The sequence below is a fragment of the Erythrolamprus reginae genome, chromosome 8 (assembly GCF_031021105.1).
Source record: "Erythrolamprus reginae isolate rEryReg1 chromosome 8, rEryReg1.hap1, whole genome shotgun sequence".
Taxonomy (NCBI): Eukaryota; Metazoa; Chordata; class Lepidosauria; order Squamata; family Dipsadidae; genus Erythrolamprus; species Erythrolamprus reginae.
Genome location: NC_091957.1, coordinates 27,979,898 through 28,004,112, shown reverse-complemented (window position 1 = coordinate 28,004,112; position 24,215 = coordinate 27,979,898). Strand labels below are relative to the sequence as shown.

At 40.4% G+C, this 24,215-nt stretch overlaps 1 protein-coding gene across 2 annotated transcripts in view; it reads left to right on the top strand.

Annotated features, from left to right (window-relative positions):
- Nucleotides 1-24,215, top strand: part of PLOD1 (procollagen-lysine,2-oxoglutarate 5-dioxygenase 1) — a 47,129-nt gene that overhangs the window by 9,263 nt on the left and 13,651 nt on the right. For both annotated transcript variants that reach the window (XM_070759406.1, XM_070759405.1), the window contains exons 4-12: nt 24-157; nt 3,046-3,209; nt 12,038-12,150; nt 14,134-14,197; nt 17,359-17,456; nt 18,506-18,607; nt 20,566-20,697; nt 22,844-22,965; nt 23,353-23,457. In XM_070759406.1, the coding sequence (XP_070615507.1) occupies nt 24-157; nt 3,046-3,209; nt 12,038-12,150; nt 14,134-14,197; nt 17,359-17,456; nt 18,506-18,607; nt 20,566-20,697; nt 22,844-22,965; nt 23,353-23,457 (1,034 nt within the window). The remainder of the gene's footprint in view (nt 1-23; nt 158-3,045; nt 3,210-12,037; nt 12,151-14,133; nt 14,198-17,358; nt 17,457-18,505; nt 18,608-20,565; nt 20,698-22,843; nt 22,966-23,352; nt 23,458-24,215) is intronic.

Sequence of the window (24,215 nt, the reverse complement as noted above, 5' to 3'; positions counted from 1 at the left end):
CAAATCCCCTTTGATCCGTCCAGGTTCTGGGACTAGGAAAAGAATGGCTTGACCGAGAGGTGCTGCGAACCGGAGGTGGACAGAAGATCCGTCTTTTGAAATTGGCTTTGGAAGCGTATGCCGAGAAGGAAGATTTGGTGATCCTTTTCACCGACAGGTAATTTCCTGGCTGAGCAGGAGCTGCTGGATGCAAACATGAGGTGGGTGAGAGGATTCCTTGCCTCCTGTAGCCAGGAGCTAAATATAGATAGTCCTCTACTTACGTCCACAATTATCTGTTTGTTTAAGTGAGACATTTGTTAAGTGAGTTTTACTACCTTTTTCTGTTACGGGAATTGCTACAATTGATAAGTCAGCAGCATAGCCAGATTACTTGCAGGACCACTGTCTGCCACATGAGTCCCAGCGACCGGTTAGGTCCCACAGAGTCGGCCTTCTCCAGGTCCTGTCAATTAGACAATGTCACTTGGCGGGACTCAGGGAAAGAGCCTTCTCTGTGGGGACCCCGGCCCTCTGGTATCAGCTCCCAAATATACGTAGGTCTTGGAATAATGTTAATATTTAGATGTGTGTGTGTGGGGGGGATATTGTTTGAAAGCTCAGCTGTTTGTTCATGAAAAAAAGAGGCAATAATTTTTTTTTTAAAAGACGGTCTCTTTTTCAGTTCACAAATAGGAGATTGTTTTTTCAAGAAATGGGGAAAGCCTATGTAATAATAATAATATGATAATAATAATAATAGTAACAACAACAACAATTGGTATGAAAATATTTACTGACCCCTCGCATCCTGGATATAAACTGTTTCAACTCCTACCCTCAAAACATCGCTTCAGACCACTGCACACCAAGACTACTAGACACAAGAACATTTTTTTCCTGAACGCCATCATTCTGCCAAACAAATAATTCACTCAACGCTGTCAAACTGTTCACTAAGTCTGCACTACTATTACTACTAGGTTTTTTTTCTCATCATTCCTATCACCCATTTCCTCCCACTTATGACTTTATGACTGTAACTTGTTGCTTGTATCCTAAGATTTCCTCATTGCTTATTTGACCCCTATGGCAATAATTAAGTGTTGTACCTCATGATTCTTGACAAGTGACTGGTTAGGTCCCACAGAGTTGGCCTTCTCCAGGTTCCGTCAACCAGACAATGTCGCTTGGCGGGGCCTAGGGGAAGGGCCTTCTCTGTGGGGGCCCTTGGCCCTCTGGAATCAGCTTTCCTCGGGGATTCGCACTGCCCCCATCCTTGTTGCCTTTCATCATAGTCTTAAGACTCACTTATATCACCAGACTTAGGGCGATTAGATCTCAACCCCCTGGCTGACGAATGTTTGTATGATTGCTATTTGAATGAGTATGGTTGATTTTTAACACAGCTGGGGATTTTAGATTGTTTGTTTAGTTTTAAATTTAATTGGTTTTAGCCCTTGTATTTGTTGTTTGATATGTTGTAAGCCGCTCCTCCCCCCTGAGTGCTAGGAGAGGGGTGGCATATAAATCCAAAAAATAATGATAATGATAATGGATCATCGACATCGCAATCCCAGGATACAGCAGAATTGAGGAGAAGCAGCTAGAGAAATTAGTGAAATACGAAGATCTAAAAATCGAGCTGCAACGACTCTGGCATAAGCCAGTGAAAGTGGTCCCAGTGGTCCTTGGCATGATGGGCGCAGTGCCAAAGGATCTCAGCGGACATTTGAAAACCATCAGAATTGACAAAATCTCCACCTGTCAATTGCAAAAGGCCGCTTTACTGGGATTGGCACATATAATTCGCTGCTACATCATGCAGTCCTAGGTGCTTGGGAAGTGCCCGACTGGTGATGAAATACGAAATCCAGCATAGTGATCTCGTTTGCTGTGTTGTATTGACATAATAATAATAATAATAATAATAATAATAATAATAATAATAGTAGTAGTAGTAGTAGTAGTAGTAGTAGTAATAGTAATAATAATAGCTGTTAAGTGAATCGGACTTCACCATGGATTTTGTTTATCAAAAGAAGGTCACAAAAGGGATCACATGACCTTGGGACACAGCGACGGTCATAAATATGAACCAGTGGACAAGCTGCATGATAGCAATGTTCCAGTATCTCGGGGTTGCCACAAAGAAGAGGGAGTCAACCTATTCTCCAAAGCACCTGAGGGTAGAACAAGAAGCAATGGGTGGAAATTAAACAAGGAGAGAAGCAACTTAGAACTAAGGAGAAATTTCCTGACAATTAGAACAATGAATCAGTGGAACATCTTGCCTCTAGAAGTTGTGAATACTCCAACACAGGAAGTAAAAACTTCCAGTGTTGGATAACCATTTGTCTAAAATGGTTTTCAGCAGTGAAGAGCTGCAAAAAATTTTACTACCACACTGTGGGCATGGTTTATTTTGTGGGTGTGGCTTGCCAACCATGTGATGAGGTGGGAGTGGCTTGATGATGATGTGACTGTGGGGGGGTGGCTTAAAGATTCATGTGACTGGTTTAAAGGTGGCCAACTTTACATCACTCACGTCAAGGGTTTGGGTTAGGGTGCCTGGCCTCTTCCCCCTCAAAGAGATACAATTTCCCTCTCTATTTACTATTACTGAACATCCAAAATATACTATTTAATTCTATGTATGTATGCCATAGGTGTACATATATATTACACACAGACACACAAAAATATACATGATCTGCTCTATAAACTGTGCATGTACACACACACACACACACACAGAGCTCTTCTAAAATTATACACATTCAACCTCATTTACTACAATAGGAAAAACATACCCAGAGCCCAGAAGGGGAAAAAAGAAAAAAAAATTCTACTGGTTCTGCATACTTGACTGTACCCATAGGAGCCCATCACTGCAACCACAGAATCTCCATCTTGGAGAGGGGCAAAAAAAGTGGAACGCAAAAGGATCTTTAAAATGGAGCACTTGCTTCCAAGCAGGCAATTTCTCCATTCTTCCCTGTTTCTTTCTTTGCGGGGTAAACTTCCCTTCGAATGTCTCATCGCTTTCTCCCCCTCCCCTTGCAGCTACGACGTCATCTTTGCTTCGGGGCCTGCAGAAGTCCTGAAGAAGTTCAAGCAAGCCAAGTCGAAAGTCGTCTTCTCCTCGGAGACTTTGATCTATCCCGACCGGAGGTTGGAAGCCAAGTACCCCGTGGTCCAAGAAGGGAAGAGATTCCTGGGATCTGGAGGTAAGGAATAAATGAAAGTATGGAAGCTCTCGGGAGGAATTCTGTGCGAGCAGGAAGGGAAAGGAAGCTAGGGGGAAATTTTACCTTCTAAATACAATTTCCCCCCCCCCTTTGGTGTCAGCACCATTCAGTGGGCTCAGCTACCCATTTGAGCTCAAGAAAGAGAGAGAACTGACCGTTTCAAGTTATGACAGCACTGGGGAAAAAAGGGACCTATGACCAGGGGCGGATTCCCGATTCTGCCGGTACCGGTGCACTGAGAGTGCAGCTTTGCTTTTGTTGCGGGCGCATAGGTGCGTCCCAGCGAGATTTTGCTTCTCCGCATGTGCAGAAAGCAAGATCTCCCCAGGGGACGCATGCGTGCATGAGATTTTGATGGTTTTTTTTGCTTCTGCACATGTGCAGAAATCTCACACACATGTGCGTCCCCTCACAAGATTTTGCTTCCTGCACATGTGCAGAAGCAAAATCTTTCTGGGGTGCAAATGCACGCATGCCAGAGACCCAAAGCTGTGCGTGCTGCTCCATTTTTACTACTGGTACGCCCACCCCTACCATTCCAGTAGGAACCCAATCGGTAAAAGGCTGCAAAAATTTTTACTACCACGCTGTGGGTGTGGCTTATTTTGTTTTTGTTTTTTTTTCAATTTTTTTATTATTTTTCATAAAACAGACATACAGACGTACAAACATTAAACATAAAATGGGGATGTATTTCCCCGCTTCTTTTGAAAGTATACATTCGAATAGAGAAAAGAATACATAATCAAACATTTGTTGAATGTTAAAAAGTATAGTAAAAAATTTTCAAATCTTAAATGCAATATTAGTACAGTATAAGTAAAAATGCTTAATGTGTTATTTAAGTGTAATATATTCATCTAATCAAACATTCAAACTAATCTCAATTACTAAGCATACATAAAACAAAATTTTTAATATATCGCTTGTGAGTAAACAACTATGTCAAAATCATCAACAAATACATCTAATATTGTTATTACCTAAATAAAAACAGATCTATCTCTTATTTTTTCTTATCTAACCATTTATATATGTTGTTCCATGTTTCGTAAAATTTTGTATCTTCTTGATCGTTTAATCGTCTTGTCATCATATCCATTTCAGCGCAATCTAATATTTTAGCTATAACTTCTTCTTTCTTGGGGATTTCCTCCCCCTTCCAGTTTTGCGCATATATTATTCTAGCCGCAGTTAATATGTGTATAATTAAGTAAAGAGTTTCCTTCTTATAAGTCTGATTAGTAATTCCTAATAAGTAAAATTCCGGGGTGTTATCTATGTCATATTTTAATATTTCTTTTAATATCTTCTCAATCATCTTCCAATAAGTTTTAGCTTTGCTACATGTCCACCATTGATGGTAATAAGTTCCTATATCTTTCTTGCATTTCCAACACAGTGGGGATGTTTTAGGAAACATTTTAGCTATCCTGTTAGGTGGAAGGTGCCATCTATAAAACATTTTAATTTGGTTTTCTTTTAATGAAACTGACTTGGTCATTTTCCAATTATTAATCCAGACTTTTTCCCAAGTATCTATATCTATTTCCTTGCCTATATTTCTGCACCATCTTATCATGGTATCTTTTAGAGTCAACTCTATATTTTTGTGAGCGATAAGAAATTTATATATTTTCCCTATCATTTTTACTGAGTTATTAATAATTAAATGACTTAGCAAATTCTTACTTTTATTAAAAGTATAAAGAGTTATATCCTTCTGGTATCTGGATCGAATCTGGGCATAATGCCACCAATCTATTATTATCCCTTCTTCTTGTAGTTTATTCCTAAGCTTTAGCTTCATCTGATCATTTAATAATTCTTTATATCTATAAAATATTTTCGTGTCTTTTATAGATTTTGGATGTGTTATTGCTTCTAGGGGGGCTATCCATTCTGGGACATTTAAGAAGTGATTTTTCTTTATGTCCTTCCAAACCTCTAGTAAATACTTCCTTAATGTGTGTCTTTTAAAATATGAGTGATTTTTTTCCTTGTCATACCATATAAATGCATGCCAACCCAGCATAAGATCATGTCCTTCTAAATTTAATATTCTTTTATTCTCTAAGGTTATCCAATCTTTAATCCATGTTAAGGCGGCGGCCTGATAATATAATTTCCAGTTTGGAAGACCAAATCCTCCTCTTTCTTTAATGTCTTCCAAACAGTTTATTTTTATCCTTGCTTTTTTCCCTTGCCATATAAATTTTTTAACTAAGTTTGTCAAAGTTTTAAAGAAAGTTCCCCCTGGGTTTATTGGAATTACCTGAAAGAGAAATAAAACCTTAGGCAAAATATTCATCTTGATTGTGGCAATTCTTCCTAAAAATGATATTTTCAGGTTGTTCCATGTTTCTAAATCTTTTTTAATTTCTGATAATAATTTTATGTAATTATCATTTTTTAAAGTTATTGTTTTCGCTGTTAAATTTATTCCTAAATATTTTACTTTCTTTACGGTTTTTATTCCAGAAATATTTTCTAATTTAGTTTCTTGTATTTTATTCATATTTTTGGTTAAGAAAGAAGTTTTACTTTTATTTATCTTTAAACCTGCTACCTTTCCGAATTGTTCAATAGTTTGCAATAAAGAAGGGACAGTTGTTATCGGTTCTTCAATTATAAACGTTAAGTCATCTGCAAAAGCTTGGAGTTTGTAAGTTTCGTCTCCTATAGTTAAACCTTTTATTTCGGAATCCGCTCTTATTTTAATTAATAAAGTTTCAAGTGTCATAATAAATAACAATGGTGATATAGGACATCCTTGACGAACTCCCTTGTTTATATCAAGTGCTTGTAATTGGTTATTATTTAATATTATTTTAGTCGTTTGTTTTGAGTATATAGTATCTATTAAATTAACAAATTTTGAGCCAAATCTCATTTTGTTTAATTGCATTTTTATAAATGTCCAGTTAACGTTGTCAAAGGCCTTTTGAGCATCTAAGAACATTAAGGATGCTGTCTTATCTGGATGTTGTTCATAGTATTCTAATGTATTTATTACTGTTCTAAGGTTATTTTTAATTTGTCGCCCTGGTAGAAATCCATTTTGGTCTTGATGTATTATTCCATTTATAATTCTTTTAAGTCTATCTGCATAAATGGCAATAAATATTTTATAATCTACATTTAATAAAGATATGGGTCTATAATTTTTGATTTTTAGTGGGTCAGTGCCGGATTTGTGTATTAAAGTTGTCAGCGATTCTGACCAAGATTTCGGAATTTTGCCCTCAAGTCTACATGAATTAAAAATTTCTAACATATAGTTTCTTACTATTTCATTGTCTATCTTATACCATTCTGCCGGTATAGCATTCGGACCAGTGGCCTTATTGTTTTTCTGTTTTTTAATTATAGTTAGGAGTTCTTCCATTGTTATTGGACCATCCAACATAGTCTGTTGATCTTCTGTTATTTGTGGTAATTTTGAAGCCTGTAAGTAATTAAAAACCTCATCTTCACTAACATTGTCTTTGGCATAAAGATCTTTATAAAAGTTATAAACAATGTCCGCCTTTCCTTCTGTGTCATATTTTATTGTACCATCTTTGTCTTCTAATTTTTTTATCAATTTGGATTGACTCTGCTTTCTAAGTTTATATGCTAACCATCTGCCTGGTTTATTTGCATGTTCAAAATAATGTTGTTTTGCTCTTTTAATTTTTTCAGTTATTTGATTTTGTTCTATAATTCTAATTTTATGTTTAATTACATTTATTTCTGTTTTAAAGTCTCTGTTCTTGGTGTGTTGCTGCGATGCAAATTCCAATTGTTTTAATTCATTTATTAGTTGTACGTACTTTAATTTATTTTCCTTATTGTATTTTGCTGTGTAAGATATTGTTAACCCTCTTATATAAGCTTTGAGTGTATCCCATATATTCTGTGGAGTGGTGTCTGGGGTTTTGTTAATCTCAAGAAATATTTTTAATTCCTTTTCAATCCAATCTTTATATTTCTTATCATTTAGTATAATTCTATTCATCCGCCAAATATTCTGTTTGTTGTTCCTTCTTATATAGACCACTATTGGGTTGTGGTCAGCCCATGTATTAACATCTATCTCTACTTCCCTTATTTCTTCTGCAACCATTTTTGATGTCCATACCATGTCTATTCTTGTCCAGATTTTGTGGGGATTAGAATAAAACGTAAATTGTCTTTTATGGGGGTGTCTTTCCCTCCATATATCATTTAGCAATAATTCTGTTTTCATTTTTTGGAAAGTACTAGGTAGTAGATTTCTTTTTGTTTTTTTCCTTTTATTATGGCTCCCTCCCCCTGAATGGTCTAATTGCCTATTCACAATAGCATTAAAATCACCTATTATTAATACATTCTCAATAGCTAAGTCTATTATTATTTGATGTAAATTTTTATAAAATATCATTTGGTCTTCATTGGGAGCATAAATAGAAACAACCACTATAGGTCTAGGTTCAATATCAACTTGTACAATCAATATTCTACCATCATTATCCTTATATATCTGTTTGGAATTTATAGAATTCTCTACATACATCACCACACCTCTTTTTTTTTGATCTGCTAATGCAGCATACATTTTTCCAATTTTGGGATTCAACAATAATTTTTGGTTATCTTTTTTGATATGTACTTCTTGTAATATTGCAATTTGAGCATTTTGATTTCTGATTTTAGAGAAGATTTGTTTCCTTTTCCTTGGTTCATTAAGTCCGTTAACGTTTACCGAAAAGATCTTTAGATCTTTAGTTGTTGTCATTTAGTGGGTTTTTTGGTTTCTCGCTGAGGCTGAACTCTTCTTATAGCACCTTGGTCCTGCTCTATTGCTAGAGCTGTGGCCCCCAATAGTTCTTCTTGTTGGATTGCTAGTATCTCCCCTGATTGCTGTTGTGCTGGTTGTTGATGAGCCTCTTGTTGTTTATCTGAAAAGTCCATGTGGCTGATGCCACTATTTTCAAAGAAATACCTAGCTTGTTCTACATTTTCCAGCTTGTATCTTGTAGAACGCCATGTCAGAGAAAGACCTTGTGGGATTAACCAACGATAGGTTATATTTTCTTTGATCAAAATTCTGGTAAGAAACTGGTAATCTCTTCTGCTCTCTCTGACACTTCTTGGAACTTGTTTTAATATTTTTATTTCCACTCCTTGATGTTGGAGTTTGGAGTTTCTTGCCCAATGGAGTATGTCATCTCGCAAAGTTTTCCTGGTGAATTTGATATGAATCTCTCTTGGAAGATTGTGGCGACGGATGTAACTATTCGAAGTCCTGTAAACTTCATCGATTTCTTTCACTAGCGCAGCAGGATCCTCCTGGAGTATACCTCCAATCGTTTCCGCCATAGTCATTTTTAAATCTTCATCTTTTTCCTCTTTCATATTCTGAAATCGTAGTCCATACGAAGCACGTTGCATCTCCAGCTGAATAATTGATTCATCATGTCTTCTGTGTCTTGCATCAGCTCTCCCTTCGAGATAATCAATTCTTTTTGCGTTTTTGTCAGATTTCTCTTCAACCTTTTTCACTCGATCATCACTTTCTTGTAGTGTTTGTTGGATCTCCTTTATCTGGTCTTTCACCTCGCCCATATCAGCTTTCAGTTGGGCCATCTCCTTTTTAAATTCTGCCAAGTCTGCTTTTATGGCTTCCCTTTGTTGTGTTGCATCCTCTTTTATAACCTCTCTTTGTTGGGTGGCATTCTCTAGAGATTTAAAGATAGAGTCCTGCATATTGTTTAAAGTTTCTTGTAATGTTGCAAAGTTGGGCTGCGTTGTTTTGTCTTTTTCTTTATCCTTGGAAGCCATAGCTGAGGCCTGGTGTGTCGGGGAAGGACGTGGGGACACTTGTGGAGAAGAGATTGTTGCAGTAGGTTGTTTTTTGACTGTTTTAACAACGGTTGAATAAGTTGACATTATCAATTTTGAATCCGCTGTTTAAAATTTGAGTTAATTTAAATCAATCTAAATTTATATATAGTGAAAAGGAGAAAATTTCTATAAATTCCAAATCTATTCAATCTGTTTTATTAGCGGTTACGCTTAAATTATAACTATTCAATTATCAAAAAAGTTCAAAATTCAAAATCCAATATATATTGTTATTAATTATTTTAAAAATTTAAATTGTCTTTAAAAATTTAAAGATATAATACCTCAGGAAACTAATATAAAACTTTTAGGAATAAAAAAACCAGTAAAAGTTAAAAATAAATGGTCTAATAAAAAGACAAAATAAATGACAGCAAAGAAAGAGTAATAACTATTTTAAAAAGGGAAAGTTTGAAAAAGTACAAAGAAAAAAAGAAGAGAAAAAAGATTTAATAAGGCAGCAAGAAGAGGGAGAAAAAGGGAGAGAAAAAAAGAAAAGAAATGGGGAGTATTTCAATTCAAATAGTTAAAATAGAGCAGGAAACCAAGGGTTGCTAACAATGCATAGTCTTCAATTCAAACTTCTTTCAAAAATAGAAATAAAAAGAAGGAAAATCAGAAGGAGAACAAAGAAAGAGTTAATTAATCAAAAAGAAAACACAATATGTATAGTTATGTTCTTCTTATAAATCAGGAAATTATATTAGATGAATAAAGAGTGTGAATCCCAATGTCAAAAAATACAATTGTACTTAATCCCAATTGCAAGTCTCACGAAAAAAAAAAGTCAAATTAATAATTTTCTTGTAGTTAAAATGGAGTCTATGTTCTTTTCCAAGTTCAAGACAAAGGCAAAAAAAATAGATCCCAAGATGGAGTCAGGTTAGAAGTCAGAAGTTCATATGATCAGGCAGATGTGAAAAGGTTCTCAGAGGAAAAAATAATCCCAAGGAAAAAAAACAATCAGCAAGTAATCCAAAGTAGTTCAAAGACAGTCAGCAAGTAATCCAAGTAGGTTAATCCAAAGGTAAATATTCCAAAGGAAAGGTATCAGTTCCTTCTATTTCCCATTTATTTTCAAGTTGTTATATAATGATATTATGTTGCAAAGACAACAGGATGAGAGAAAAAAAAAATAAGGCAACAAAGTTATATTCCTCCGCAGTTAAGATGTCAGCCCAGAACACAATGTTTTAACAGACTATAAAAAAGAAATTTTAGTCATCTTTACTAACTTCTTTTAAGCATTGAAATCTTCTAAATAGCCATTTCCAGTTTAAAATCTTTTATTAAAGCATAGAGTAAGAAAAAAATATTTTATAGATTCCAAAAATCAAATACAAGATGGAAACAATGAAGATGAGAGAATTTAGTCTCGGCTGTTATTTGCGGATGAGACTCAGAAAAAAAAAACTTTCACTTTCGCCTCGTTATACGTGGCTTATTTTGTGGGTGTGGCTTGCCAGCCATATGACCAGGCGGGAGTGGCTTGACAATCATGTGACCAGGGGTGGGTTAAAGGTCATGTGACTGGCTTAAAGGTGGCCAACGTGACGTCACTCACATCAAGGCTTTGGGTTAGAGTTACGGTTCTTCTCACCTCAAAGAGATACAATTTCCCTATCAATTTATTATTACTGAACATCCAAAATACAGTGATCCCTCGAGTTTCGCGATCTTGATCTTCGCGAAACGCTATATCGCGATTTTTTAAAAAATATTAATTTAAAAAAAACCCACTTCCGCGTTTGGCTTCGGGAGACAGCTGGGAAGCGGCGCGGCTGTTTTAAAAGGTCGCAGCCGGCCTGGGGGGCTTCCCAGCACCCCCCCGAACCCCCAACCCGGGTTTGGGGGGGTGCTGGGAAGCCACCCAGGCTGGCTGCGACCTTTTAAAACAGCCGCGCCGCTTCCCAGCTGAGTCCTGAAGCCAAACGCCAAAGGCGAACTTCCGCGTTTGGCTTCAGGACTCAGCTGGGAAGCGGCGCGGCTGTTTTAAAAGGTCGCAGCCAGCCTGGGGGGCTTCCCAGCACCCCCCGAACCCGGGTGGCCGGGCAAGCAGCGAGCGAAGGGCGGGTGGCCGGGCGAAGGGCGGGCGAGCGGCGAACGGCGGGCGAGCGGGTGCTGGGGGGGCGGGGGCAGCCGACATTCAAAGCAATCTGTCGGCTTCCGCACTTTCGTCGCTCCCCACCTCCACCATCTGCGCATGCGCGGCCATTGAAAAAAGGGCGCGCATGCACAGATGGTGTTTTTACTTCCGCAACCCTACATCGCGAAAAATCGATTATCGCGAGGGGTCTTGGAACGGAACCCTCGCGATAATCGAGGGATCACTGTATACTGTTTAATTCTATTCTCATTATCTACTATATAAACTATATGTGTATGTACACACACACACACATGCACGCACAGCTCTTCTAAAATTATACACATTCAACCTCATTTACTGTGATAGGAAAAACATACTCAGAGCCCAGAAGGGAAAAAAAGAAAAAAAATTCAAAATTTTTCTACCGATTCTGCGTACCTGACCACACAGATAATGTATATTTTTGTGTGTCTGTGTGTAATATATATGTACATATATGGCATATATACATAGAATTAAATGGTATATTTTGGATGTTCAGTAATAGTAAATAGATAGGGATATTGTATCTCTTTGAGGCCAGGAGAGGCTAGGTACCCTAACCCTAACCAAAACCCTGATGAGTGATGTCAAGTTGGCCACTTTTAAGCCAGTCACATGACCTTTAAGCCACCTTCCGGTCACATGATTGTCAAGCCACTCCCATCTGGTCATGTGGTTGGCAAGCCACACCCACAAAATAAGCCATGTCCATAGCGTGGTAGTAAAAAAAATTGCAGCCCTTCACTGGAAATGTGTGAGTCCATTGTATTTCTATATCAAGAACTGCCTGTATTCTCTCTTCCTGCAGGATTCATAGGTTATGCTCCGTATCTCAGCCAGCTTGTGGCTGACTGGCAAGGCCTGGATAGCGAGAGTGACCAACTGTTTTATACCAACATATTCCTGGACCCTGAAAAGCGGGTGAGCTCTAAAAGCAGAGAGTATTGGGGGGTGACCAAGAAAGGCAGCAGATATGCAGAATCTGGCAGTCCCAGTCCGGGATCTCTTTTCCACCTTGCATAGTTCCCCCCCTAATAAATTGAATCATGGAGGACATGACAGATCTCTATGCATGTAAACAATTACAGTATTTTTCAGAGTATATGAAGCACCTTAGTTTTCGGGGAGCAAAATAGGGGAAAGAATCTGCTTACCAGATATTCATCTGCCTAGCATCCTTAATCTGGTTAGCTCCAGCACATTATTTTATCCCCTGGTTAATGCTTAAAAAGAAACTTTTTTTCCTTGTGTGCCGAAAGACCATGCATACATGCTATCTCGCATGCGCAATTGCCCAAACCCATAATTCAATGCCTGGGAAGGGCGAAAACAGCTTCCCCTGTCCTCCGGAGGCCCTCTGGGGGCCTGGTGTGGGCCCAGTAGGCTCATGTTTCACCCTCCCCAGCCTCCAAAGGCTTCCCTGGAGCCAGGGGAGGATAAAAATGCCCTCCCCCATCCCCCTGGAGGCTCTCCCAAAGCCAAAAACGCCCTCCCAGAGCCTCTGAGTGAGCCAAAAATCAGCTGGCTGGCACACACGTGCACATTGGAGCTGAGCTGGGACAACAGCCGTGGCACCTGTGCCATAGGTTCACCATCACTGGCCTAGGGGAAGGACATTCTCGGTGGCGGCCCTGGCCCTCTGGAACCAACTCCCCCCCCCCTGAGATTACTGCCCCCGCCCTCCCAGTCTTTCGTAAGGCTTTAAAAACACATCTTTGCCAGCAGGCATGGGGCCATTGAAATTTTGACATCTCCCCCTGGCCTATGATTGAACAATAGGATGAATGTGGATGAATGGTTTTAAACATATTGCGGATTTAGAGTTTGAACTACATGTTTTTAGCTTTGTAGCCTTTTAGTGTGTTTTAATAATAAGATTTCTCCAATGTTTTGTATTTATTTGTTGTGAGCCGCCCTGAGTCTCAGGAGAAGGGTGCCATAGAAATCAATCAATGAATCAATCTATAAATCAATCAATCAATCAATCAAATAAATAAATATTAAATAAATAAATAACCAACCAGCCAAACCAGGCGGGTCATGAGGGAGGGTTTTGGGATTCTTTGTACAGTGGAACCTCTACTTAAGAACTTAATTCGTTCCGTGACCAGGTTCTTAAGTAGAAAAGTTTGTAAGAAGAAGCAATTTTTCCCATAGGAATGAATGTAAAAGCAAATAATGCATGCAAACCCATTAGGAAAGAAATAAAAGCTCGGAATTTGGGTGGGAGGAGGAGGAGGAAGAAGAGGAGGAGGACAGTTGCTGCCCAAGGAAGAAGGTAAGGTGAGGGGCCTCCCATACACTGCCTCCCATACACTGGCTGCTGCTGCTGCTACCTGCTTCCTGTTCCTTCCCATGCTGAAGGCCTCTCCTCTCCCTCGCTCACTTTGTAGCTGGCGCCTTTCCTTTGCTGTGGTGACTCCTCGGCTGCCCAGAGCGAAGGGAGCATTTATTTTCTCTGGGCACTGGCAGAAGTTTATTCCCTGTCCAAGCGCCCAGAGAAAGGAAAATGCTTTGTTTGCTCTGGACTGCCAAAGCCTCCTTAAGCGCCACCAAAAGGCTCTTCTGGCAGCCCAGATGGCTGGGATTAAAAGAGGAATGGCAGGAAACTGGCCGGGCCTTCATGCCGCTCTCAAATTTCCTGGGAAATTATTCCAGGCTCGGGTTCTTAAGTAGAAAATGGTTCTTGAGAAGAGGCAAAAAAATCTTGAACACCCAATTCTTATCTAGAAAAGTTCTTAAGTAGAGGCGTTCTTAAGTAGAGTACCACTGTATATGCATTTTACAAGCTGCCTTTTGCCTCAGAACTTGCTGATAGACAGACAGATAAAACTGCATTTACCTCTTCCAGTCCCTTTTTATGGTTGCTGCTTCATTTTGTTTTCTGTCCTTCTTCCTCTGCAGAAGACCATCAACATCACTTTGGATCATAGGTGCAGGATCTTCCAAAATCTTAACAGCGCTCTAGGTGAGTATTTGAGTGGAAAGGAAATCCTGCGTCCAAAATAAAATGTTGGCCAACCTAAGGGTGAGATTCTCCTGCTCTTGCTGGAGATTTGTAAGCGAGTTTCACGGACTTAATGGATGTTGATCTCTGCTTGTGCGGTTTGCCAAGCAACTCCACTGTTTCACAGCCCTCTCTAAGCGGTTTACAGAGTCAGCCTCTTGCCCCCCCCCCAAACAACCTGGGTCCTCATTATACCCGCCTCAGAAGAATGGAAGGCTGAGTCAACTTTGAGCCTGGTGAGATTTGAACCCCCAAATTACAGTCAGCTGGCAGTCAGCAGAAGTAGCCTGCAAGTACCGCACTCTAGCCACTTGCGCCACCGCAGCTCCTAAGATCATACCTTGGGTTGGATCGGGGTTTTTCTAAGGACATGGCTTCTTTGAAAAGCTGGATGGCATCCATCCTATTTAGCCAGCTAGGAACAGAAGACTCCTGGCCTGAGATTTCACCAAGAGCATACTTTACTAGAGCAATCAATCGTTAGAGGCAAAAGGAAGCAGAATCTGGAGAATCGGTGCAACAAACTTTACACTTACCATATTTTTCAGAGTATAAGATGCACCAGGATATAAGACGCATCTTAGTTCTAGGGGAGGAAAATAGGGAAAAAATAATCTGCCTACCAGGTATTCACCTGGCTAGTCTTTAGTCTGGTCAGCTTCAGCACATTAGTTTGCTGGTTTTGAGCCCACGCACTTGATTTTTATCCCCTGGTTGGGGGAAAAAAGCAGTTTCTAAAATACTTCACTTCTGTCTCTCTCTTCGGAGAGAGAAAGAATGAGAAAATCAGGCAAAGGGACAATCGCTTCACTAGCAAAGCACATGAAGATCTCTTCACTCCTTAGCACCCAGAGCTGGAAAAAAAGGCGGATTGGAAGATCGCTGCTAGCAAAGCACAGAGGATCACTTCACTGTTAGCATCTGTCTAGGGCTGGAAAAAGGCTCAGCTGTTTGTCGGAGGGAACAGCAAGGAAAGAAGCAGGCGAAGGGAAGATCACTTAGATGGCAAAGCACAGAAGATTGCTTCACTGTTAGCACCTCTTAGAAACATAGAAGATTGACAGCAGAAAAAGACCTCATGGTCCATCTAGTCTGCCCTTATACTATTTCCTGTATTTTATCTTAGGATGGATCTATGTTTATCCCAGATATGTTTAAATTCAGTTACTGTGGATTTACCAACCACGTCTGCTGGAAGTTTGTTCCAAGCATCTACTACTCTTTTCTCACGTGGCTTCTAATCTTTCCCCCAACTAATCTCAGATTGTGCCCCCTTGTTCTTGTGTTCACTTTCCTATTAAAAACACTTCCCTCCTGAACCTTATTTAACCCTTTAACATATTTAAATGTTTCAATCATGTCCCCCTTTTCCCTTCTGTCCTCCAGACTAGACAGATTGAGTACATGACGTCTTTCCTGATACGTTTTATGCTTAAGACCTTCCACCATTTTTGTAGCCTGTCTTTGGACCCATTCAATTTTATCAATATCTTTTTGCAGGTGAGGTCTCCAGAACTGAACACAGTATTCCAAATAGGGTCTCACCAGTGCTCTATACAGCGGGATCACAATCTCCCTCTTCCTGTTTGTTATACCTCTAGCTATGCAGCCAAGCGTTCCACTTGCTTTCCCTACTGCCTGACAGTATTGTTCACCCATTTTGAGATTGTCAGAAATCACTACCCCTAAATCCTTTTCTTCTGAAGTTTTTGCTAACACAGAACTGCCAATACAATATTCAGATTGAGGATTCCTTTTGCCCAAGTGCGTTATTTTATATTTGGAAACATTAAACTGCAGTTTCCATTGCTTTGACCACTTATCTAATAAAGCTAAATCATTTGCTATATTACAGACCCTATTGAACACTTTAGAGTCATCAGCAAATAGGCAAACCTTCCCTACCAAACATTTTCCTATGTCACTCACAAACATATTAAAAAGAATAGGACCTAGAATAAACCCTTGTGGCACACCGCTTGTAACCAGGCTCTGCTCAGAATACTCGCCATTAACAACAACCCTCTGATATCTACGCTTCAGCCAGCTTCAAATCCACTGAACTATCCAATCTTCACTAACTTATCTATCAGCTCTTTATGTGGAACCATATCAAAGGCCTTGCTGAAGTCCAGATAGGCAATGTCCATGGCACCACCTTCATCCAACACCTTTGTGACATAGTCAAAGAAATCAATGAGATTAGTCTGACATGGTTTACCCTCAGTAAAGCCATGCTGGTTTGGGTCCAATAAGTTACTGACTTTTTTAGGTGCTGATTTATCGTTTTAACTATAACTATAACTGATGTCAAGCTAACTGGCCTATAGTTACCAGCTTCTTCTCTACTGCCTTTCTTCTCCAATCATCAGGAACATCTCCTGTTAAAAGGGCTCTTTAGGGCTGAAAAAAGGCTCCGCTGATTGTCAGCGGGAGCAGCAAGGAAAGAAGCAGGCAAAGGGAAGATCGCTTAGCTAGTGAAGCATGGAAGATCACATTAGCATCTTGTTAGAGCTAAAAAAAAAGCTTAGTAAAAGCTAAATTTGGAGTATAAGATGCATCCAAATTTTTAGCCTCTTTTAGGGGGGGAACGTTGTGTCTTATACTCCCCAAAATTCGGTAATTATATTGTTTGCTTGTTTATCAGACTTATATGCCACCCTTCTCCAAGGACTCGGCAGCTTACAACATATAAAAAATACAAAAACCAATGCAAAAAGTCCAATATTTAAAACGGTCTAAAACCCCAATATTAAAATTGTACATCCCTACTCATACCACAATCATACTAAAGCCGGGCTAGATGTTAACGTTCAACGGCCTCCTTACTATTCCCCTTTTCCCCCTGGCCTTCTTACTATTGGTCAGCATCCAATTAGCAATGCTTACATTGTTTTGGGAACGGAGCTGGGTCGGTGTGTCTTCTCCGTCTCGGTATTCTTTCCGGGGCCTTGTGTGAAGTGAAGCAAGCAGAATGGCAGACACGAGAAGCTCGTCTAACTTTATTAAATTTTCCCAAACCAATATCTCACCTGGCATTCATGTGAAAGAACCTTTTTGTTGATCTTGTAGTTGTCGGCATTTTGTTTCATTCTTTTTTCTCTGCTTCTTTGCCTCCGAAGACGAAGTGGTTCTCAAATTTGAAAATGGCCGGGTGAGACTGAGGAATCTGGCATTTGATACTCTCCCTGTTGTGATTCATGGAAACGGACCCACCAAGGTAGGCCAGATCCTGGCTCCCTGGAACTATGACGTTCTTTCTAGGTTTTGCATATACAGGCAGTTCTCGACTTACAACAGTTCATTTAGCGAGCATTCGAAGTTACGACAGTATTGGGGAAAAAAGGTACTTTTGGAGCCCTTTCTCGCAGTTCAAACCATTGTAGCATCCCCATGGTGATCAAACTTCAAGATCGTGTGAGATCCATTTTTGTGACCTTCTGAGCAGCAAAATCAATGGGGAAGCCAAATTCACTAACTGATCTTGAACAACAAAAGCGATTCGCTTAACCCATTTTACAACCAAGCAAGGTCGTAAAATGGGGCAAATACCCACTTAATGTCTCACTTAGCGACATAAATTCGCCCCTCACTTGTGGTCATAAGTCAAGGACTTGCTGTTCTCTTGTCCTGCTTGCTCTGGATCAGTTTTGGTGGGCCTTGATTTCCATATCAACCAAGACCAGAAATTGTGAAGGAGATCCAGAATTTACCTCAGTGAATAGACTGACAATGAAAATTAATGACAAGGAAGTCCCAAAGGTGCTTCTTTTTCCCCAGGTTTTCTAGGGTTTTTGAACTTTTTCTGGACTTTCTAATTTCCTTTCTTTTGAAGACGTTTCACTTCTTCAGCCCTGGATGCCTGAGAATCTCCATATAGGCCAGTGGTTCTCGACCTTTCTAATGCCGCAACCCCTTAATACAGTTTCTCATGTTGTGGTGGCCCTCAACCATAAGTCTAGCCCCAATTCTCCCAACGGAGCTTGAAGCTGATTGGCAGGAAGATTAGAGGGACAACCCTACTGTAAAGGCCTGATTGGTCAGATTGTAAAATATGTTCCAAGGCACGAGAATAGAAGCTTTTGTCTTTTCCCATGGTCGTAGGTGACCCCTGTGAAATGGTCATTGGTCGTTCGACCCCCAGAGGGGTCCCGACCCCCAGGTTGAGAATCACTGATATAGGTAATATTGTGGTGGAGTCAGACTGATAAAGGAAAGGAAGTTTTCTCTTTCAACATTGTGAGCCCAGCTATTTTCTCTCCCCCAAAGCTGCAGCTGAATTACCTGGGGAACTACATCCCTCAGTCCTGGACTTTTGAGGCGGGTTGCACGGTTTGCAAAGAAGGCCTGAAGAATCTCACTGGCTTAAAAGTAAGAGATTGCGCAGCACCGGGCAGGATTTGGGAAGGGTTAAAAAAAACCCAACCCTGCGCTTTGCATGGTTTTGTTGCTTTTCTTGGCGCCATGCAGATAATCCCAAACTTCTCAAAGATAGGAAATCGCTATTAGAGGTTCTAAAACATTCGTAGGCTTGAAACCCCAACACTTCCCAGGTAGACGTTTGAGAGAGAGATGCATTTAAATCGGTTTTACATTTGCCAGTTGGTCAAGGCTGAATTTCCGTGGTGGCTTAGCAAGAAAATGTGACCGAGTGGGTTTTTGCATGGCCTGGAATGAGATGATGCAGTCAGGAAGTGGGAACTCCCAGGCAGGGTGGATTAAAAAAATGTAACTCCTCTTACAAATTGACTGCCCTTTTTTTACAAAAAAATTAGAAAAATTAGAAGGAACCATAATGGTTCAATGGTTACAATGCAATATTGCAGGCTAACTCTGCTCACTGCCAGCAGTTCAATCCTGATCGGCTGCATGTTGACTCAGCCTTCTGTCCTCCCTTGGTGACTAAAATGAAGACCCAGATTGTTGGGGTCAAGAGGCTGATTCTATAAAAACCACTTAGAGAGGGCTGTAAATCACTGTGAAGTGGTATATAAGTCCTATTGCTGTAAGAGCCATGGTGGTTTTGACTGCAGCAAGATTGGCTTTCGCAAAAAATCAAAAAACAAAGAAACCCCCACAGAAGAAGAGATACTACATAAAATATTGTCTTGTGCAGAAATGGACAGACTCACAATGGAACTAAAAAATAAAAGTATTTCAAACTCTGGGACAAATTATATTATAGGTGGAAATCTAAGTGGAATGTTAGGATTATTAGAGAAGGAAAATGGAACTAGTACGGTACATAAAGTGGAGATATATTTATACAGAGACAAAGTTTTATATTTATATTTTATAGTTAGGAAGAGAAGTAACTCGATGAAAATGTGTAAACTGGAATATCACATTGTGTCCGTGTCTTTTGGGGTGGGGGAGGTTTGATTCATTTTTAATTGTATTATAAATAACTTTTTTTAAAAAAAAGCCATGGGGGTGCAGTGGTTACTGTACTGAATCCAATATTGAAGGATGACTCTGCTCACTGCCAGGAGTTCGATCCTGACTGGCTCAAAGTGGACTCAGCCTTCCATCCTTCCCAAGTCGGTAAAATGAGGACCCAGATTGTTGGAGGCAAAAGGCTGACTCTATAAATCGCTTAGAGAGGGCTGGGAAGTGCGAGAGGGCTATAAAGCAGGGGTGTCTGTCAAACTTACATCTGGTCCACGGGGCTGGCTGGGAAATAGCAAAAGGGCTGGCTTGTGGTGCACCTGGTAGCCAAAATGGGTGGAGTGCCCTCCCTATACCCTGATGGTTTGCTCCTCTTTGGCCCTCCAAGGCCATCGCGGGCGCAGGCATGTCCAGCGGGTGCATGGGCGCGTGTCGGCATGAGATTCAGCTTCTGCACATGCACAGCAAACAAAATCTTGTGTGATAACCTGTGCGCAAGGGAGATTTTGGCGATTTTCGCCGATATTTTTGTTTCCACGCATGCACAGAAGCAAAAAATCAGCAAAAATTGCTGAAACCTTTCTCACACAAGACTTACCTTGCTGCGCATGTAGCATGGGGGCACACCTGCGCACATCAGGGAGCGCAGCTGCGTGCGCCTTCCGAATTTCCCTACCGGGTCAGCGCACCAGATCGCGTAATCTGGTACAGCGTCCTATGCCTCGTTTTTGATCTGGACGGCCTCCAGCACTCTGCTGGCCAAAACAGGGATCAGCTTGGTCTGGTCTACAGAGAACTACAATGTTGATCCGGCCCTTGAAGAAATCCAAATTTGACACCCTTGCCATAAGCCGACTCACCAAATAGAATCAAATCCAGAGGCAGCTCTTGTGAACTCTTGATCCTGATCATCTTTTTCCGTGCCTCCACCCCTTTTGCAGGAAGACTCACTTCCTCTGACTGTGATTGGCATCTTCATCGAGCAGCCCACCCCTTTCCTTGACCAATTCTTTGAGAGGCTCCAGCTTCTCCGCTATCCGAAAAAGAAAATCCACTTGTTCATCCACAATCACGTAAGTAGAATTATCTGGCTGAGAAGTTGCAACCCCCCCACACACACATTCACTCCCTCCTCCCAGCAGCTTGGCCTCTCGATTCATAGCTCCCAAGGACAATCTCAAGAATGTCACCAGAAAGGATAGCTAAAACGTTTAAAGATAAATCTATGAAAGGTTGGAAATGTCAGAAGATATACCAGGCTCTTTTCATCATATGTGGTGGGCATTATCATCATCATCATCATCACTACTACTACTACTACTACTACTACTACTACTACTACTATTATTATTATTATTATTATTATTATTATTATTTATTAGACTTGTATGCCTCCCCTCTCTGAAGACCCGGGGCGGCTCACAAAATACAGTACAAAAAACAATACGTATACAAATCTAATAATTAAAACTATAATCTAAAATCCCATCACACTAAACAGTCAATTTACTCAATGTGCAGAGGTTAAAGAATATTGGATTCGGATTCAAACATGGATAGGAAAAACAGTGAAACAATGTGTAGAATTAAAACTAGAGATATTCCTGTTGGGTATGGTACCAGAGAAAATTTAACAAGGAAGATAACATATCTAATTGTGTGTGTGGTTACAGCAGCTAGAATTGCATTTACACAAAAAAGGAAATCAGCCCAAATTCCTTCTGAAGGAGAAGTAATAAAGAAGATCTTGGACTGTGCAGAGATGAATAGACTGACAATGAAAATGAAAGATAAGGGAGATACGGAATATCATAATGCATGGTTGAAATTTTATGACTGGATAGAAAACGAATATACACAGAAACCAAATTTGAACTGATGAAACCCCATTTGGAATACTGTGTTCAGTTCTGGAGAACTCACCTACAAAAAGATATTGACAAAATTGAACAGGTCCAAAGACGGGCTACAAAAATGGTGGAATGTCTTAAAGCATAAAATGTATCAGGAAAGACTTCATGTACTCAATCTGTCTAGTCTGGAGGAGAGAAGGGAAAGTGGGGACATAATTGAAACATTTAAATATGTTAAAGGGTTAAATAAGGTTCAGGAGGGAAGTGTTTTTAGTAGGAAAGTGAACCCAGGAACAAGGGGGCACAATCTGAGATTAGTTGGGGGAAAGATCAGAAGCCACGTGAGAAAATATTATTTCACTGAAAGAGTAGTAGATGCTTAGAACAAACTTCCAGCAGACATGGTTGGTAAATCCATAGTACAGTAACTGAATTTAAACATGCCTGGGATAAACATATACCTATCCTAAAATAAAATACAGGAAATAATATAAGGGCAGACTAGATGGACCAGGTCTTTTTTTGCTGTCAATCTTCTATGTTTCTATGTTTCTAGAACAATTAAAAGAGAAGAAAATGGAGAATAAATGGTGGTAGACACGGGTGACAAAGGTAGATTTTTGAGGAGGCAGCATTAGAATAACAGCATATACCTAGAATAAAGAGTAATAATAACAATAACAATAATCATCATCATCAATGTTTATTTATAATGCCCTTTCAACAAAGGGCATAACAGCAAGTCACATACAACTAACAAAGACAGACAGTAGGCAATATACACATTTAACTAGAACACATCTAATAAAACCACAAACCTTGTTAAAACCATTCCTAACCTCTCCAATGTCCTCCCCTCTTGCTGATCCCCAGGACAAGGATGTTTCAATCTGACTAATCAAAGAGGAGTGTCTTTAATGCCTTGCGGAAATGGAGAAAATTCTCCTTTGAAATGATATAAAAAACAATGATTTTAGAAGAGACACTGATATTTGAAAGATGGACAGAAATATGTTATCAGTCTGTTAAATACTCAGGGAAAGGTAAAGAGGGAGAAAGAGGAAGTGGAAAGGGAGGAGAGAAGGAGTGGAGGGATGTAGGAAGAGGGAGAGAAGGAGAAAGAAGATAGAGGGAAGAGATGGAGACAGAGGGAGGGGAGTGTAAAGAAAAGCGGAAAAACAGACTGGCAAATAACAACATAAAATAAGTGCAAAAGTAGGATATTGATTCATGATCTACTGAATAAAAATGTTTAACTATGTATGTTATTGATATGTTTTAAGGTATATACATAGATGTATATATGAAAACTGTGGAGGGGAAAAAAGGACAACATTGTGAGAATGTGCTTCTCTGTCGCATGCAGGAGGAACATCACCTGTCCCAGGTGAGCTCCTTCGTGGACGAGCACGGCCAGGAATATCGCTCCCTGAAGGTGATGGGGCCGGAGGATAACCTGGAGAGCGCCAATGCTCGCAACCTGAGCATGTAAGCAATGTGGAAGGGTTCCCCAAATGCAGTGTCAGGTTCTTACCGCGATGGATGAGGCGTCGCACCGGTAGTAATCGGGTCTCTGGTATGCACACGTGCACGTCTGTGCATGCACAAGAAGGAAAATCTTCTAAGGGGATGTGTGCAAGCGTGGGGTTTTGTTGATTTTTTGCTTCTGCGCATGCCCAACCCCCCCCCGGCAACATCTCGTGCGCACATCCCCTGGTGAGATTTTGCTTCCTGCGCATGTGCAGAAGCAAAAAATCTCCAAAATCTCTCATGTGCGCACGCCAGAGACCCAAAGTTGTATGCACTAGCCAACCAGTAGCAGCAAACCCCGCCTGCCCAAATGCGGTTCTTCTCCTTTGCTTCCTGCCCTTCTAGGAATCTCTGCAAGCAGAACCCCGCATGCGAATATTACTTCAGCCTGGATGCTGAGGTGGCGCTCAAGAACCCAGATACCCTGCGGATCCTGATGGAGCAGAATAAGTGAGTTGTGGGGGCTGCGCTATAGGTGGCCTTCCTGGGATTGGCAGGGGAAAGGGAAGGCCCAGATGTTCCTTGCTCCAGATCAGTGACGGTGAGCCATATCGGAGGGCATGCGAGGCGTTGCCCTATGTTAGCTCCACAAGGCATGTACGTACTAGCCAGCTGGTTTTTGGCCTTGGGGAAGGCTGTTTCACCCTCCCGAGGCTTCAGGGAAGGTTCCCTGAACCCACAGAGTGTGAAAAATGGGCAAACAAACAAACCAGAAGTTCGGAAAAATAGAATTTTGCATTCAATTGTGGTTGTAAGTCGAGGACTACCTGCAGAGGAAGTATGAATTATCTTGGCTCTCTGTTTTTTTTTTTAAAAAAGATGGAGTGGACAAATAGTTTATATAATCAAAAAATGAACATACCTTCTCTTTCTTTCTATCTCTCTCCGTCTTTCTATCTCCCTTTCTTTCTCTTTCTCCCTTCCCTCCTTCCTTTCTTTTTCTTTCTCTCTTCCCTCTTCCTTCCTTCCTTTCTCTATCCCCCTCCCCCCTTTCTCCCTTTCTTTCTCTCCCTTTCTTTCTCTCTTTTTCTCCTTCTCTCTTCATTTATTTCTCTCTCTCTCTCTCCCTCTTTCTCTTTCCCTTTCTTCTCTTCTCCCCTCCCTCTTTTCTTGACCTTCCTTCCTTTTTTCTCTTTCTCTCTCCCTCTCTCTTGCTCTTCCTTCCTTCCTTCCTTCCTTCCTTTCCTTCCTTCCTTTTTCTTTTCCTC